This window comes from Xenopus tropicalis, chromosome 2, assembly GCF_000004195.4.
Source record: "Xenopus tropicalis strain Nigerian chromosome 2, UCB_Xtro_10.0, whole genome shotgun sequence".
NCBI lineage: Eukaryota > Metazoa > Chordata > Amphibia > Anura > Pipidae > Xenopus > Xenopus tropicalis.
Window position 1 is genome coordinate 93,861,473 of NC_030678.2, and position 15,783 is coordinate 93,877,255.

The window sequence follows — 15,783 nt, forward strand, 5'->3', positions numbered from 1 at the left end:
GGTGCTCGTCCCCTTATTCCTGTCCAATCAGACGCTTGGAGTGCAGACTCGACATGTGACACGATGGGACTGTTAGTAATAAGAAAGAATCCTGACAAGCTGCACTTTTAGCTTCTGTCCCGGTGTCAGACTGTAATAGAACTCCATGGTACGAGAGTCAGTAACTAAGGGAAGTCGATAATCCCAAAATGTACATAATACAATGGCGCTCAGTCACCGCTGTGTTTTATTAAATACTGCTGATTAGTTTAATAATTTTACGCGTCGGGGTGTGAGGAAAAAGATTTTCCATGCCTACATCAAAACATAGTGTTGCAGAGAATCGTAGCTAAAGAATATCTGGAAATGGGTATATACAATGGGTATCTCTCTATCTATAAAGTATCCAGGGCCGCTTGATGTTACACCATTAAACCAAAAAGCCTTATTTTTAACAAAGCCCTCTGATTTGCCAAACATCTGTGCGGCTGGGACGTTCTCCATTGCCGTGGAACGCCATAATGCCATTGATCAGGTCGGTAAGCGACCTCATGTTTTCATTGTTATCACTTCTTTTTGTTTAGGGAACACAGAAAACCGTTTCTGAGTTCTCTTTGGTTTCCAACCACTTAGAAGCATCAAGGTTTTGGCACGCTGTGCCCCTTTTCGCTCCAGCCTGTGTACGATGGAGTTACCAGAACCAAAGATGGCAGTCCGCACACTAAGGGTTGCAGCGCACTTTGATGACGTCATACTATTGGTTACAGTCCCAGCGTCTTTAGCGACCGCTTCAAGCACAGGTAAAGCATGAGTAAGGTTGTTGGGCAGTTTCATTGGAGCATATTCTTGGGAATTTTCTAAGCTACTTCTCAGAAAAGTCGAAAAACCACTGGCTTAGAAGGAGCATTGTTAACAATGTTTGTGGGTTGTCTGCTTGTCAAGGGGTAATATTTAGCCAAGAATGACCTTGAGTATTAGTAGCTCTTTAGCACTCTTTAGAGTGTCTTTTAATATTAAAACCTTTTTGTTCCCTTTTTTTAAGGATAATAGGATACTGATATGGCTGACTTAGTTTTATGCAAACCAACAGAACTCTACAACATCTTGAACCAATCAACAAAGTTCTCCAGGCTGGCAGAGCCCAATTATTTGTGTCTTTTAGGTAACCATTTTTATTACAGTTGTTTATTGAAAAGGAAATGTAACCATATTTAACCATAGTCTAATAGGCTTATTTTTATCATGTTGCCATGGTTTCTCTGGGAGAACCGCAGTGATCAAAACTCCCTTACCTGCTGGCAGCCTTTTTGAATTCATTTAAATGGGAAATGTACTGTATATGCCAGATGCTAGGCATCATAAGGCAGCTATAATTTGATAATGCTCCCTTTCATATTATGGAAAAAACAAGACTTTCTGCAGGATATATGGATGCCTACAATTTAGGATAAAGGAGGGAAGGGGCCCCTTTCAGGAGACTAGGAGATGCTGTTGGGGAGGATGCCCGGTGCAGGGGGTCCTTTTATGTAAAAATGGGTTATTTCTCTTTTAATTTCTGTATTTTACAATGTGAAACATGCAGCATACCTAACACATGTCATATTCAAATATAAGACTTGTTTTATAAATTGAATAGATTAATAGTAATGGCATTAAATGCAGTAACTATCTGTTGCACTCTCCATTTCCTGCACAAGACAAAGAAATAATACAATTTCAGTATTAGCAGTTTTCTTTTTTTCAAGGGGCACATTCCTGCTGGAATAACATTGCAGAGTTCTTCACCAGCTGCACTAAAACTAGTTCATTCCATTTTCTTGATTAATTAATGTTATACATTGCCTATATAATAGCATCAAATGGCAAATAATCTCTGCCCCTGCCTCAAGGAAGTGATTACCAGTTTATTTACTTATTGCTAGACAAGTAGTGCATGAGAGCTAGGGGCTGCAAAATTGGGGATGTCCAGGTACTGCCCATTTCTCGCCCCTCATTTCTGCAGCATTGGATACAAGAAAGGCACTCTTTGCACTTCAGCTGAGGAGCAAATTCTGGCAGAAAAAGGTTTAAAGTAATAAAAACAGAGTGCTTTGCCCTTGTTTTTTCCAAAAAAATGTCTCCCATAAATGATAGAAAGATTACATTTATATTCATATCTGTGTCTTTACCCCATTTGGCTTATGTTTTTCCAGATGCCCGTTCCAAGAGAGAGTACAATGAGAGTCACATTGTAACTGCCAGAAGGGCAAAGCAGGTAAAACAGTTCTGTTTGATTGCTTTCATGGCAGATATGGCAGTATGATATGGTAGTCTTTCTATATGAGAACCTGATTCATCATGGAAATATTATCACCCAAACAGTTTGAAAGGAGCACCCAGCACAGTGTTTTGTGGCAGTTACTTTTCAGTGGTGTGACCCACACTTATAAAAAAGTTTCCATTATTAAAGGAGCACATCACGCACCTCAGTTATGGTGTGATAGCTACATTTTGGGGGTTATCCTTCATCAGAATATTATTACACAGATAGGATACTGCTTAACATAAAAACATACAAAACAAAGAAAAAATAAGCAAGACAAATCTTTATTCAGAAACTGTCTGATGCACAAAACTGGAGGACCTAAATGCAATATTTGGTGTAGGGCTTCTGTCCCCTTTGCTTTCTCTAAACTATCTCTAAAATTGAGCTGCTATGCATATTCTTTCCTGAAGGGACATATAAATAGGTTGTGTGAGCATTGTAGCCCATCTTGTATAGCTAACATAGATGAAAGTCTGCAGTGTTCAGTTAATTCTTCGGTCAGTTCAGTTTAGCCATTTGTGCAATATATCAATTCAGACTTAGGGAAACATTTAGATAACAAACAGAGTTGTAGCTAGCAGTGCCAGTGAGTAGCAAGAATGGCTAGCAAGGTAGTGTCCTATATTAATAGAGCTTCATAGAAGAAGAGAGTAATCCTTACCTTTAACAAAGCACTGGGCCCGATGAAGAATATGCATTACGTCTAAAACAACTGGACTTTTCTGAGTTTTTTCTTTGAAAAAGTTTCACCAATCATCCGAGTGGCTTTGAAGATACTAGATACTGTATATCATGGCCTGGATGAATGAGAATCTTCATAGACAATATGCATTACAATTTTGTCCTCCTAAGGTACAAAGGCCTAACAAATTACGACCAGTGTTTTGATTTGTTTTCCTTTACATTGATTAAATTTGCAGAGCACAAAGATAGCTAATATGTCTTGATAAACTTCATTTCAATTTTAGCTTGGTTGAACTAATTTGTGCAGGATTCTAAAACTGCTTATTTTTTCTCTAGGATAAAGATGAAAACTACTTGTTACCTGAATCTGTAGAACTGGAATGTGTTCGGTACTGTGTAGTGTATGATGGAAATACTGCATCTTTAAATGAAACTGGTAAGGGAAGAGTACTATCACAGTTACTTTAGCACAACTTCCAACATTCTTCAATGTAGAAATAAAGACATTTGGCCCATGTTCTGGTTCCATCAGGATCACCCAAGTAACCAGACCAGGTGAGACTGTCGAGGTTGGGGTTGTTTTCTCTGGAAAAGAGGCGCTTGCGAGGGGACATGATTACTCTGTACAAGTACATTAGAGGGGATTATAGGCAGTTGGGGGATGTTCTTTTTTCCCATAAAAACAATCAACGCACCAGAGGTCACCCCTTTAGATTAGAGGAAAGGAGCTTCCATTTGAAGCAGCGTAGGGGGTTTTTCACGGTGAGGGCAGTGAGGTTATGGAATGCCCTTCCTAGTGATGTGGTAATGGCAGATTCTGTTAATGCCTTTAAGAGGGGCCTGGATGAGTTCTTGATCAATCAGAATATCCAAGGCTATTGTGATACTAATATCTACAGTTAGTACTAGTGGTTGTATTTATAGTTTATGTATGTGAGTGTATAGATTGGTAGGTGTGGGTTAGGTGTGCCGGGTTTACTTGGATGGGTTGAACTTGATGGACACTGGTCTTTTTTCAACCCTATGTAACTATGTAACTATGTAACCATTTTGCAGTTAGAATTTCACTTTAAGGTTAGCTTGGTGGTATACATTAAGCAGCTATGTTTTAAAATTAAAATCAATTAATAACTAGTTAACCAGTACATAATCTGCTGGCACCAAACCACACTTAAGAGTAGACAGGCCATCCATTGTTAGCAACATATTTTACCTATAAGTATTGTTAACTTGAAGTATGACCTACTTTTATATATTGATATTTTACATGGCTTTGAAAAATGCATATTAAAAAGCTGCTCTTTCGTAACATTGTCATGCTGAATTGTGCTATATACACTGTATAGGAATTACTAAGTCATCACACCATAAGTCCATAGAAGCTTAACGATTGCTTCTGTTTTCTTTCTCCATAAGGACTATGGGAAGAAAATTTTGAGCGAATAACAGCTTCACTCATGCCACAGAACACATAGGGGAATATTAATGAAATTAATGAACTTACGAGACAAATTCACACACTTTCCATTCATTCCTATGGGATTTTTAGAAGAGTACCCGTATATACTCGAGTATAAGCCGATCTGAATATAAGCCGAGGTACCTAATTTTACCTAAGAAAACTGGAAAAACTTATTGACTCGAGTATAAGCCTAGGGTGGGAAATGCAGCAGTACTAAGTTTTAAAAAACTTATAATAAATACCAATAAAATTACATTAATTGAGGCATCAGTGGGGTATATGTTATTCAATATTTATTTCAAAGAAAAACAGTAACAATATGAGTACTACCCCACGCTCATTGCACATTGGCAAACTGGCAGCAGACCCAGTCCCGGAGGGATGTACGGGGAAATAAGTATTGCTAGTGGGAGCCTAGGCCAGGGCACTGGAGGGTCTGGTTTCAGGTGGCCTAATTTGCACACAAAGGAGAGAGGGTGCTAGTCTAGAGGGACCCATGGCACCCGACTCGAGTATAAGCCGAGGGTGCCTTTTTTTCAGCACATTTTGGGTGCTGAAAAACTAGGCTTATACTCGAGTATATATCAGTACAGTATTTATCAGTGGGTTCTTTCTCTATACTTTGCAAGTGTATAGATTTTGATCTTACTACCTTGTTATGTCCACATGTTCTGTTCTGCTCCAGGTACAGGTATGGGACCCGTTATCCAGAATGTTTGGGACCTGGAATTCTCCAGATAAGGGATCTTTCTGTAATTTGGATCTCCATAACTTAAGTCTGCTAAAAGTCATTTAAATATTAAATAAACCTAATAGGCTTGTTTTGCCTCCAAGAAGGATGAATTATATCTTAGTTGGGATTAAGTATAAGGTTCTGTTTTATTATTACAGAGAAAAACAAATTTTTTAAAAATCTGAATTATTTGCTTATAATAGAGTCTATGGCAGATGGCCTTTCCGTAATTCGGAACTTTCTGGATAACGGGTTTCCGGATAAGGGATCCCATACCTGTAATAAGATTCCTATGTTTTTTTAAATGTATTCACTTGCAGAGACAATAAAATGATTGGTACAACATGGGCCAGAAAATGTACATTGATTTCTCTTTGCACCTTAGATTGTAAATTCTAGTTAGCATACAGTATTTGTAATCTATTATGTAATCTGTATGTTCAGTTTATACACCCACCTGTTGTACAGCTTTGTGGAATATATTGACACTTTATAAATATGTGTTCATCAGAATTGATACTAACTATAAACATTCTCAATTTATTGCAAAACAAATTGCTCTAAACTAGATTGACTTTCTTTCCTGCAATTGTTTTTTTTCCCCAACACGCACTAGCATATTTAGGGCAGAGGCACACGGGGAGATTTGTCGCCCACGATAAATCTTCGATATTGCGGGCAACTAAGCTCCCCGACATGCCATCCCACTAGCAAGAATGTAAAGCGCTAGTGGGATGGCATATGTGTCTCTTTGGTTTTTTAAAGTCTCCTTGCGAGGCAACTTCGGGAAACCGAAGCGACGTGTATGCCATCACACCGGCGATTTAAATTCTTGCTTTTATGCACTTGGATGCCCTGACCAAGGCTAGGTAAAAGTACAAACTCTGCCCCATAATGTTTTACTAATTTTATAATCTTTCTCTAGGTCCAGCTATTAAATGTTCCAGGGTTGTGGCACAGGTGTATCGTTACCCTGTCTTAGTGCTGGAAGGAGGCTATGAGCGATTCTCTGCTTACTACCACTTCTTTAGGTCTCAGAAAGTGTTTTGGATGCCCCAGGTAAATTTATATTTTTATGTACAAGATCAAAAGGAAAGAAATTATGTTGTAAAATTTTGTATTATTTGATTAAAATGGAGTCTATGGGAGAAGATCTTCCCACAATTCATATATATATATATATATATATATATATATATATATATTTATAGATACAGGTATGGGATCCCTTATCCGGAAACCCATTATCCAGAGAGCTCTGAATTACGGAAAGCCCATCTCCCATAGACTCCATTTTAATCAAATAATTCAGAATTTTGAAACTGATTTCCTTTTTCTCTGTAGTAATAAAACAGTACCTTGTAATTGATCCCAACTATATGATATACATAATCCTTATTGGATGCAAAACAATTCTATTGGGTTTAATTAATGTTTATTGATTTTATTTATTAGATTTAAGGTATGAAGATCCAAATAACGCAAAGACCCCTTATCTGGAATACCCTTGGTCCTGAGCATGCTGGATAACGGGTCCTATACCTGTGTGTGTATATATGTATATATATATATATATATATATCTCTATATATATATATATCTATATATATATATATATATATATATATATATATATCTCACATAAAACATTTGAGGGGTGTCCAGTTCAGCAAAAGTGGGGCTGTGAGTTGCCCAACATTGAATCAGCTGGAAAGAAGGAGAAAGAAGAGAGGGGTTGTAAAACTAAAACATTGTGCTGCTTTGTCCTAATAAAATGTATTTGTATATATGGTAGAGCAATAAATAGCAATACGTATCAAATTATATAGTTTGCCGTTGTATCACCATACTCAAATAAGATAATCAATGCAAAATAAAACATTTTTTTAGAGATGTTATCTTTTTTTATATAATAGGTTGACAAAATTAAAAAAAAATAGTGATTAATCAATCTTTTTAAAAGTGGGTCTGTTAAGTTTATTTCACCACTTGCTGGTTGTGCTGTGTGTGGCACAGGTGTATATTCATAAGAATGTAGCTCTTCATATTCTGTAAAAATAGAACTGTGAAAGTAGAACTATGGAATGAATGACACTGTAAAGGAGGTACAATGCTATGTACAGATTTCATGGAAGCTTTGCAGTGCAAAAAGGTTTTATTAAAGGACTTCTCAATATTATTTTTATCACAAGGAAATAGAGGAATTTCTGTCTTATCCTATTGAAATAATCCCTGGTTTGCTGTACTTGGGTGATCAAAGACAAGCTAATGATCGTCATATTCACAAGGATTTGAAAATTAATGCTCAAGTAAATGTTTCTCTAGATCCAGAAAAAAAGTAAGTAAGCAGCATAAATGCCATTTACTTCCATTCCTTTTCCATTGTTTTCTGTACATTTTAACCCACTAAAACACTGAAGAGGTGTGGAAGGCAGCCTATTCGTGATAGGATTTAGGCTAAATTGCTGTTGGCTAAATTATGTGGCTGTAGATGCTCATGGAAAACTAGAGCACGTTGAAAGTCATTATAATATGTTGTATAACATTGTTATGAGCTATGGGGAGTGAAGAGCTGTGCCCAAAAAGTCTAAAAATCCTGCTATTGCACTTCATAGTTAATACCTTAAGCAAAACATTCTTTTGAAAGTTATGACATTAAGGGGCACATTCATCAAAGTACAAGTTCGAATCCCGAAATGGGAAAAATTCGGATTGGATACGATAATTTCTGATGATCGCAAATATCATGAAAATACTTACGAAAAAATCATAATAGTCACGATAATATCGTATTGGTGATCCGAAAGTCATGAAATTTTTGTATCCGAATGATCGTAAACGGCGGGAAAACCTTTCTGACTGCGATCCTTCTGTGCATGATTTTGGTAGCCTCCCATAGGACTCAGTGGCACTCTGCAGCTCCAACCTGGCCCAAGGAAAGTCACGATACCGAAGCTTGAATGAATCCGAAACTTTCGTACTCGGCGCGACAATACAATTTTGTTGCACAAATTTTGTCGCAAAGTACGAAAATGTCGCAGAAAATACGCTCAGTACTAAAAAGTCGGATTCGGAGCATTCGTACTTTAATAAATCTGCCCCTAAATGTGATAAAGGATTTCAAATTTTTATATGGTATAATGACTTGTATTGTATCTACTATATATTGCATACAATGATATAATACATGTTCCATGGTGGCAGTATATAAGAACATTATAGTATGTTAGAAAATGCATTCCAATTTAGATCAAGATCACAGGGGCATATTTATTAAAATGTTAAAATTTAAGTTGAAAAAATGTAATTTCCTGCAGTCGCATTTTGTTGCTATCATAATCTTGGATAAGTTCCTTGAAACAGAGTTTCAAGGAGTAAAAAACAATGATCACATGAAACTTTATTAATAACTTGGTGGAATGTTGAAAGTTCACTTTCCACTGACTTCTATGGCATCATGGCAGGCTTTAGGTGGTGATTTTTTCATTTTGCTGTGACAAAAAATATCACATTTTGTCTAGTGTCCAGAAAGGTGTAAAGTAATGGGAAAAGGTGTAGAACCGAACTAGTCTTCAGCTCTTGTGCCAAGTCTAATAGATCAAAAAAGTGTGGTTGCGTTCCACTGGACTTATTATATACTGGCAGATACTTTTTGGACTTGATATAGCTCTAAAACCAGACTAGTCACATTTTTCCCAGTCACTATTCCTTCAGATAGATAGGCAATGATTTTAACTGAAAAATATCAGCTATTACATTGTTCTCTTTTCTTAGTCTTTCATCTGAAGTGCACAATGAACTGCATATCCCAGTCATGGATTCCTGTGATTCAGATCTTCTTAAATTTTTCTCCAGAGCTTGTGAGTTTATAGGTAAGAAAATACTACTGCCAGCCCTAAAAAAATAATAAAATTAATGCCACTCGCTTATCTAGTATTTTTTCATATTTTAAATTAATCTTTTATATGACCATTCCACCCATGACTCTACAGTCTTAACTTTCCGAAGCAAATAAATGTCATGGGTGGCATAGTGGGAAAAATACTAGATGGGACATATACTGATGTGACATGGCACTTAAAGGAGAAGGAAAGGCTAAGTCACTTGGGGGTGCCAAAATGTTAGGCACCCCCAAGTGACTTTAATCGCTTACCTTGTACCCCGGGCTGGTGCCCCTTTTAGGAGAAAACTGCACCAGCCCTGGGTACCTGTAGCGAGCGCTTCCTTCTTCCACGTTTCTTCTGGCGGCGAAATCCCTGGGCCGGTGCATGCGCAGTAGAGTGAAAAGCCGACTTTCTTGTTAAAGTTCGGCTTTTCACTATAATGCGCAATCGCGCCTACAGGGAAGAAGGAATCGCTTGTTGTTACCCCGGGCTGGTGCGGTTCTCTCTTAACAGGGGCACCAACCCGGGGTACAAGGTAAGCGATTAAAGTCATGGTCCAGGCCGAACCGAATCCATAAAATCACTAAAATCATGTCAGTTTTTGCACATAAACTAAATTTTTCGCCTTATGCTGCATTCTTCGTTCTTTTTACAATGCCATGCCTTAGTTTGCATATGCAAATTAGTATTCGGATTTGGTTCGGTATTCATCCAAATCTTTCACAAAGGATTCGGGATTCTGCCGAATCCCAAAATAGTGGATTTGGTGCGTCCTTACTTTTAATATCATGAACCAGATTATTTTTATATTATTTACATATTGTTTATTTGATATAATCTGTAAAAAGGAAAATATCTATTTATTAAGCCTTTAGATTTTTTATTTGATAGTTACAAATATGTTTTGACTATTTACACTCTGCATTTTTCTGCTGGAACAGCATAGAACTGTATTTGTAAACATATTCCTCCCTATATTTTTACAATAAAACCCTATACAAAATAATGTACTTGTGAAAAGACAGAGACCTATTTATCCATATAATCTGCTCAGAATGTTTGAATCCTTAGTTTGTTTGTATGCAGGAAAGGTATGTATCTATTCCAAGCATGGTTAATCTACATGCTCCGTAGTAATGCTTCTACTGGAATTTTTTGTCTCCTTTGAGTAAATCAACAACGTAATAATTATGCTGTTGTTTCCAAAACTGAGTGAGTCTTTTTTCCTTTCTCTAGATAAGCACATGGGGACAAATTCTGCAGTTCTTGTCTTCTCCAAGCTGGGAATCAGCCGCAGTAGCACAGTGGTGATAGCTTATCTCATATATTGCAAAAAGTACTTCTTAAAGGTAATTGTCGTTTTTGTTATAATTATAAACACTCAAGCCCTTATACTCAAATACACTTGTGTAAACTCTTCTCCAGCAGGGGGCAGCTGAGTAGCATATGAACCTATATGTAGAAATATGTGACATTGTGTTGAAAAAAAAAAATTCCCAACCACATGGTGCTATATTTTCCTTTTTCTAGAATGAGACTACCCGATTAGTTATGTGCCAAACTAAGGGACTCTTACTAAGACTCTTTGCTCCATAGCAGACCCTCTCTTCTTCTACAGCTAGATTCTACTTTATCTACAAAACTTCTGTAACAAAATTGCATATATTGCCCCCTTTTGTGGATCAAATTTATGTTACAGAAAAATAATTATAAAAAGACCAGAACAATACACAGCCTTGCCGGTTAGTGTTCTGTAGGTAAAGGACATAGTGCTGCTGACTTTGTTGGAATGCTCAACCATAAATGCTACAGAAAGGACCACACTGTAACCATGACAGGGGATATAAAGAATGAGAGAAAAGGCAGGCAAAGTTGCACTATGATTTTTAGCGGGTGCTCTGATTCTTTAAAGCTAAAAGTGCCAAGGACCTTTTTATGTTCTCTAATAGCTTTTTTCATAAAATGTATTTACCAGGATGAGTGCGGATTATTGTTTATATAAATGGCATGCTTTAAAGAGCAACTCTCACAGAATTTTTACACATTGTTAAATATGCATAGTAAAGCAATTTTCTTATTCAACATGGTTTAGAGATGTCATGTCAACAGCTGGAAGTAGTATTCTTCTAAGTGATACAAGATGCTAAGAGTTAAATGACAGTGGGAATCCTACAGGGTTAACTTCTATAGTATAGTAGCATACATAAAATTGTTACTTTAAGTCCCTAACAGTTTGGTCATTGAAAACTAGTTACCATAGTTACATATATAAATTTATGTATAGTTAGGAGGAATCAAATACAGTGCAGGTCAAGTAAAACCCCTAAATTAAAACTTCCTGATGTTTTTCAATATTATACAGCAGCCCTATGCATTAAAGGTTCTGGCCAACTACATCCTTGTTTATTCCTTTGTGCACTGTGCCCTCACCCTTTATTATTTCCAGTTTGGCAGCTATTTACTGGAAACACAGTGCAGGCCTATTGACACAAAATTTGGTGGACTGACTAAACAGAAAGCCCAGATGGGAATAGGGCTGCTGAGGATGTGGTTGTACATAAAATAGGGAACATGAGAAAATGTAAAGCAGAAATGTACACACAAGGGAAAACACATATTTTAATGTATGGCTTTAAATGTCCTGTAAAGCTAACATAGTATTATTTGAATAGTGCAAAATAAAATGTTAAAGGGGACCATGTAAGTTAAGCAAAATAAACATTATATACGTTATATAAATCTTGTTTTCATCAGTCTTGGAATTCAGGCACCATTTTGTGGACACTGTTAAAGGAGACATACTGGATAAATGGAAAAAAAAACCTAATTTTGTAGGCACTTATGAATAATATATGGTGCTGATTTCACTTTGGGCTAAAATTAAATACTGTCTGCAAAAATGGCCCCTTTATTGGAGTTCCTATCCTACAGTGCAGTGTACTGAGTGCTGCCGGCTCCCCTGCACATCCAGAGATATCAGCCAGCAGGAAGTGGAGCAGATGGGCGGGACTAGTAGGGTTTTGAGGGAACTTTGTTAAGCACAATCCTTCTATATTTAGAGGAGTATAATTCACTGGTACATTCTTAATTTTTGTATGATATGACTCATTTGCATCATCCCCAAATCTTGTGCATGTGCCAAGTTCGTGCACTGGCTACACAGTTATAGACTGTGAGTAGAGAGGGGTTCCCATGCTGGCACATACACAAAGTGAGACATGTAGTTACATACAAGAAGTGCTGAATGTAAAGTGAATGTGATTGCTGTACCTGAGGCATCGAGGCGGGGATGCAATATATGATTGACAGCTAAGAGTTCTAAATGAGTTTATTACAGGCATGAGAGTTTTGATACAAAATGAATTTCGGTTTCATGTTTTATTTGTTAAAGGAGAAGGAAAGGCAAAGTCACTTGGGGGTGCAAAATGTTAGGTATCCCCAAGTGACTTTAATTGCTTACCTTGTACCCCGGGCTGGTGCCCCTGTTAGGAGAAAACAGCACCAGCCCGGGGTACCTGTAGCAAGCGCTTCCTCCTTCCTGCTTCATTTTCCAGCAAATGCCAGCGGTCGGCGCATGCGCAATAGAGTGAAAAGCCGACTTTTCTGTTAAAGTTCGGCTTTCCACTCTACTGCGCGCGTGAGCGAAGCAGGAAGGACGAAGTGCTGCAGCTACCCTGCAGCCTACCTTGTACCCCGGGCTGGTGCCCCTGTTCGGAGAGAACAGCACCAGCCCGGGGTACAAGGTAGGCAATTTAAGTCATTTGGGGGTGCCTAATATTTTTTTTTTAAAGTTTTGTATGTCTGGATGACAGGTCCCCTGTAACAGGGTTAGGTATTTTGTGCAGGATGATTCTTATAATATCATTTTCAATGTCTTTCTCTCCAGGAGGCATGGACCCATGTCCTTACATGCAAACCCAACATGAGACCCAACAGAGGTTTTGTGAAGCAGCTGTCTGAGTGGGAGAACATCATTCTGGGACAGCAGAGCACAGACATAGCTGACCCTCATTACTGATTTTCAGATATTTTTTAACATTAATTGACAGTAGACTATGGTTCAATTTGATCCAGGCAACTGTATATAACAATATTACGTTTTCCATTGTGGCAAAATGAAAACAGTTCTTCAGGCCTCATATTTAACAGAGGTAACAGAACAGCAATAAAATGTGAGTAAACTACTGTATGCCTGTGGCCTTCATTTGGTGGTTTCCTAATGCAACTTATTTTCCCCAGTGTGAGAATGAAACCAGGACTTGTAGAGTAAAGCTTTATAGAAAACATTATAGTCACCTTGGGAGTTCACAGCAAATTAACCTGTGTATGTTGCCTGTACATATGGCTGGGGCAGTGAGAATGTAATGGTACGGGTCTTGAAGGCCAAAGAAAGGTAACTTTAACGAGCAGAGTCCTATTTAAAAAGAAAATATACCATTCCTTTTTAAAGGAGAAAGAAAGGCATTTTAATGCCAATAGATTAGCCACATCAGTGCCACCTAGAATGCTATATTTATTCTGCAGAAATCACTATATCTAAGTAAAGAGCCCTAGAAGCTCTCCTTTTGTTTAAGATAGCAGCTGCCACTTTAGCTTGGTTAGTTTCCTGCTGCAACTCTAGCCGTTAGTAGCTCAGATCACACATTCCTAACGGGGGGGAGTGAGTTTTATGGGAGGGGGGGAGCAGGAGAAGGGAGAGAGGAGAGAGCTGAGCAGACTCCAGGAAAGAAGGATTTTTCTGAGAGAGGAAGGCTGATATCCGAAGAACATGTTTGTTTATACAAAGGAAGACAAGAAATCCTGTGTTTCTTTTGATAGACTCAGGGCAGCATTTCTGTAAGTGCTTATGGTTGTATTTACACAGACCTTTCTGTTAAAGCTTACTTAGTTTTTACTTTTCCTTTTCCTTTAAGATGGGCTAAATATACCCCCTCCCCACTTTTAAGAAGACCTAATTAAGTTGGGTGTATTTAGACAGGTTGCATTAACACTATTTTTTTTTTTTTTTTTTTTTTTAAACTTTGTTTTTATTTTGCGTCATCATACATATCAGTTACAATTTTGTTATCGTTTTTGTCTTACATTTGCGTCTTATAATCAATATGTATTAATGGATAATATCTGGTTTAACATTTGTAATAAATTTTTTTTTTTTTATATTACATATACTGTACCTGATTCCACAGGAAACTATGACTTCCTACCCCACTAAGTTGAGTGATATGCAACCCTTCCCTCATTTGGTTTTATTCTGAAGAAATGGATTCTTCTTCGTTTTCTCTTTCCAGAGAAAGTCCTAGAACTAATTTTAAGGTGTGGATAACCCCGCACATGAATAATTGGGCTTAATAAAAATAAAAGTGGTTTATGGCGGGTTATGGTCTATTTATGGAAAAGTGCTAACCTTATTAAATCTAACCTAATTTATGTTGAATTGAGCGCAGTGCACCAAAGCCCAAGCTCTTTTCTATGAATCACGTGCAAGTTGGCAGAGTAGGGATGCCATCACGTTTGGCGTGATTTCCTTGAAGCCAGTCAGTCATGGTATTGACACAATCTGCCCATATTCAGGGTGGTGCTAATTATAGGGTTCTCTTGGGTCAATTCATGCAAGCACATGGAGGTGTAAGGACCTTGCAAGTTACTTATATGAATGGTGTTGATAAATGGAAAACTTTCCACTTGCTGATGTAAATTAGCCCATTCACAAAGTACAACAGGTCCGAATACATAAAATATTCATAAAATTCATATTTTTTCTAAAGTTAACAACTTCTGTGTATTTTCTGTGATATTTTCGTACATTTGTGCAACTTTTTTGTACTTTGCAACAAAAAGCGCAACAATTTATGCGACAAAATCATATTTGTCACGCCAAGTGCGAAAGTTTCGGATTCATTCAAGTTCGGTATTGTGACTTTCCTTGGGCCAGGTTGGAGCTGCAGAGTGCTATTGAGTCATATGGGAGGCTTCCAGAATCCTGCACGGAAGGATCAAAGTCAGAAATCTTTTCCTGCCGATACGAAAAAATTGGTACTTTGCAAAGCAAAATACAAATGTTTCGTACTAGCATATATGATTGTTTAGTACTTTAAAAAGCACAATACAAAAAAATCGTATTTAATATGATTTTTTTTGGATCGTGCTTTTTACACCATCCACACCCACTGCTCTCTCTCGTCTTAAACCTTTCTATCTTGCTGCTCCTTACCTCTGGAACTCTATCCCTGAATCCCTCTGTAGGGAACGCTCACTCTCTTCTGGAGCACTAAAACACTATTTTGCCTAGTCCTGCGCTTAAGCGCAAATGCCCATACCTGGTGCACTCTTACCTTCCAATTTGTGCCTGTATGTTACCCAACCACTTAGATTATAAGCTCTACGGGGCAGGGACCTCCTTCCTACTGTGTCTCATACCACATGGCACTTATTCCCTGTGCATTTATATATATTTATTTATTTTAACACTTGTCCTCCCTGTGTGTAATTTTGTAAGATTGTACAGCACTGCATACCCTTGTGGCGCTTTATAAATAAAGTTATACATACATACTTTGATAAATCTACCTCTTAGTGTCTTCAGTTATTCCTGTAAGAGTTTTATCCCACTTTTAGTGCAAAACGCTAAACTTCAAAACTGCTGAAATAATATTTTTTTTGCGAAATATCCTAATATCAATACAAAACTTGCACTACTTCTCGTGTTCTTGAGTAAAAGTTTAAATATCACTAATAT

General features: G+C 37.5%; 1 protein-coding gene across 5 annotated transcripts; it reads left to right on the forward strand.

Annotated features, from left to right (window-relative positions):
• Nucleotides 1–63: 63 nt before the first annotated feature.
• styxl1 (serine/threonine/tyrosine interacting-like 1) lies at nucleotides 64–13,236 on the forward strand. 5 transcript variants are annotated; one of them, XM_031896955.1, is made up of 10 exons: nucleotides 64–148; nucleotides 564–779; nucleotides 1,022–1,141; nucleotides 2,172–2,233; nucleotides 3,305–3,404; nucleotides 6,089–6,222; nucleotides 7,356–7,501; nucleotides 8,938–9,035; nucleotides 10,284–10,396; nucleotides 12,934–13,236. In XM_031896955.1, the coding sequence occupies exons 3-10, from the start codon at nucleotides 1,039–1,041 to the stop codon at nucleotides 13,063–13,065; spliced, it is 888 nt and encodes a 295-aa protein (XP_031752815.1). In that variant the 5' UTR covers nucleotides 64–148; nucleotides 564–779; nucleotides 1,022–1,038; the 3' UTR covers nucleotides 13,066–13,236. The 5 variants fall into 5 exon arrangements, with proteins under 5 accessions (XP_031752815.1, XP_017947085.1, XP_031752814.1 ...); XM_018091596.2 differs by having other exon boundaries at nucleotides 83–148; nucleotides 613–779; XM_031896954.1 differs by lacking the exon at nucleotides 64–148 and adding an exon at nucleotides 424–514 and having other exon boundaries at nucleotides 613–779.
• The last annotated feature ends 2,547 nt before the right edge of the window (nucleotides 13,237–15,783 follow it).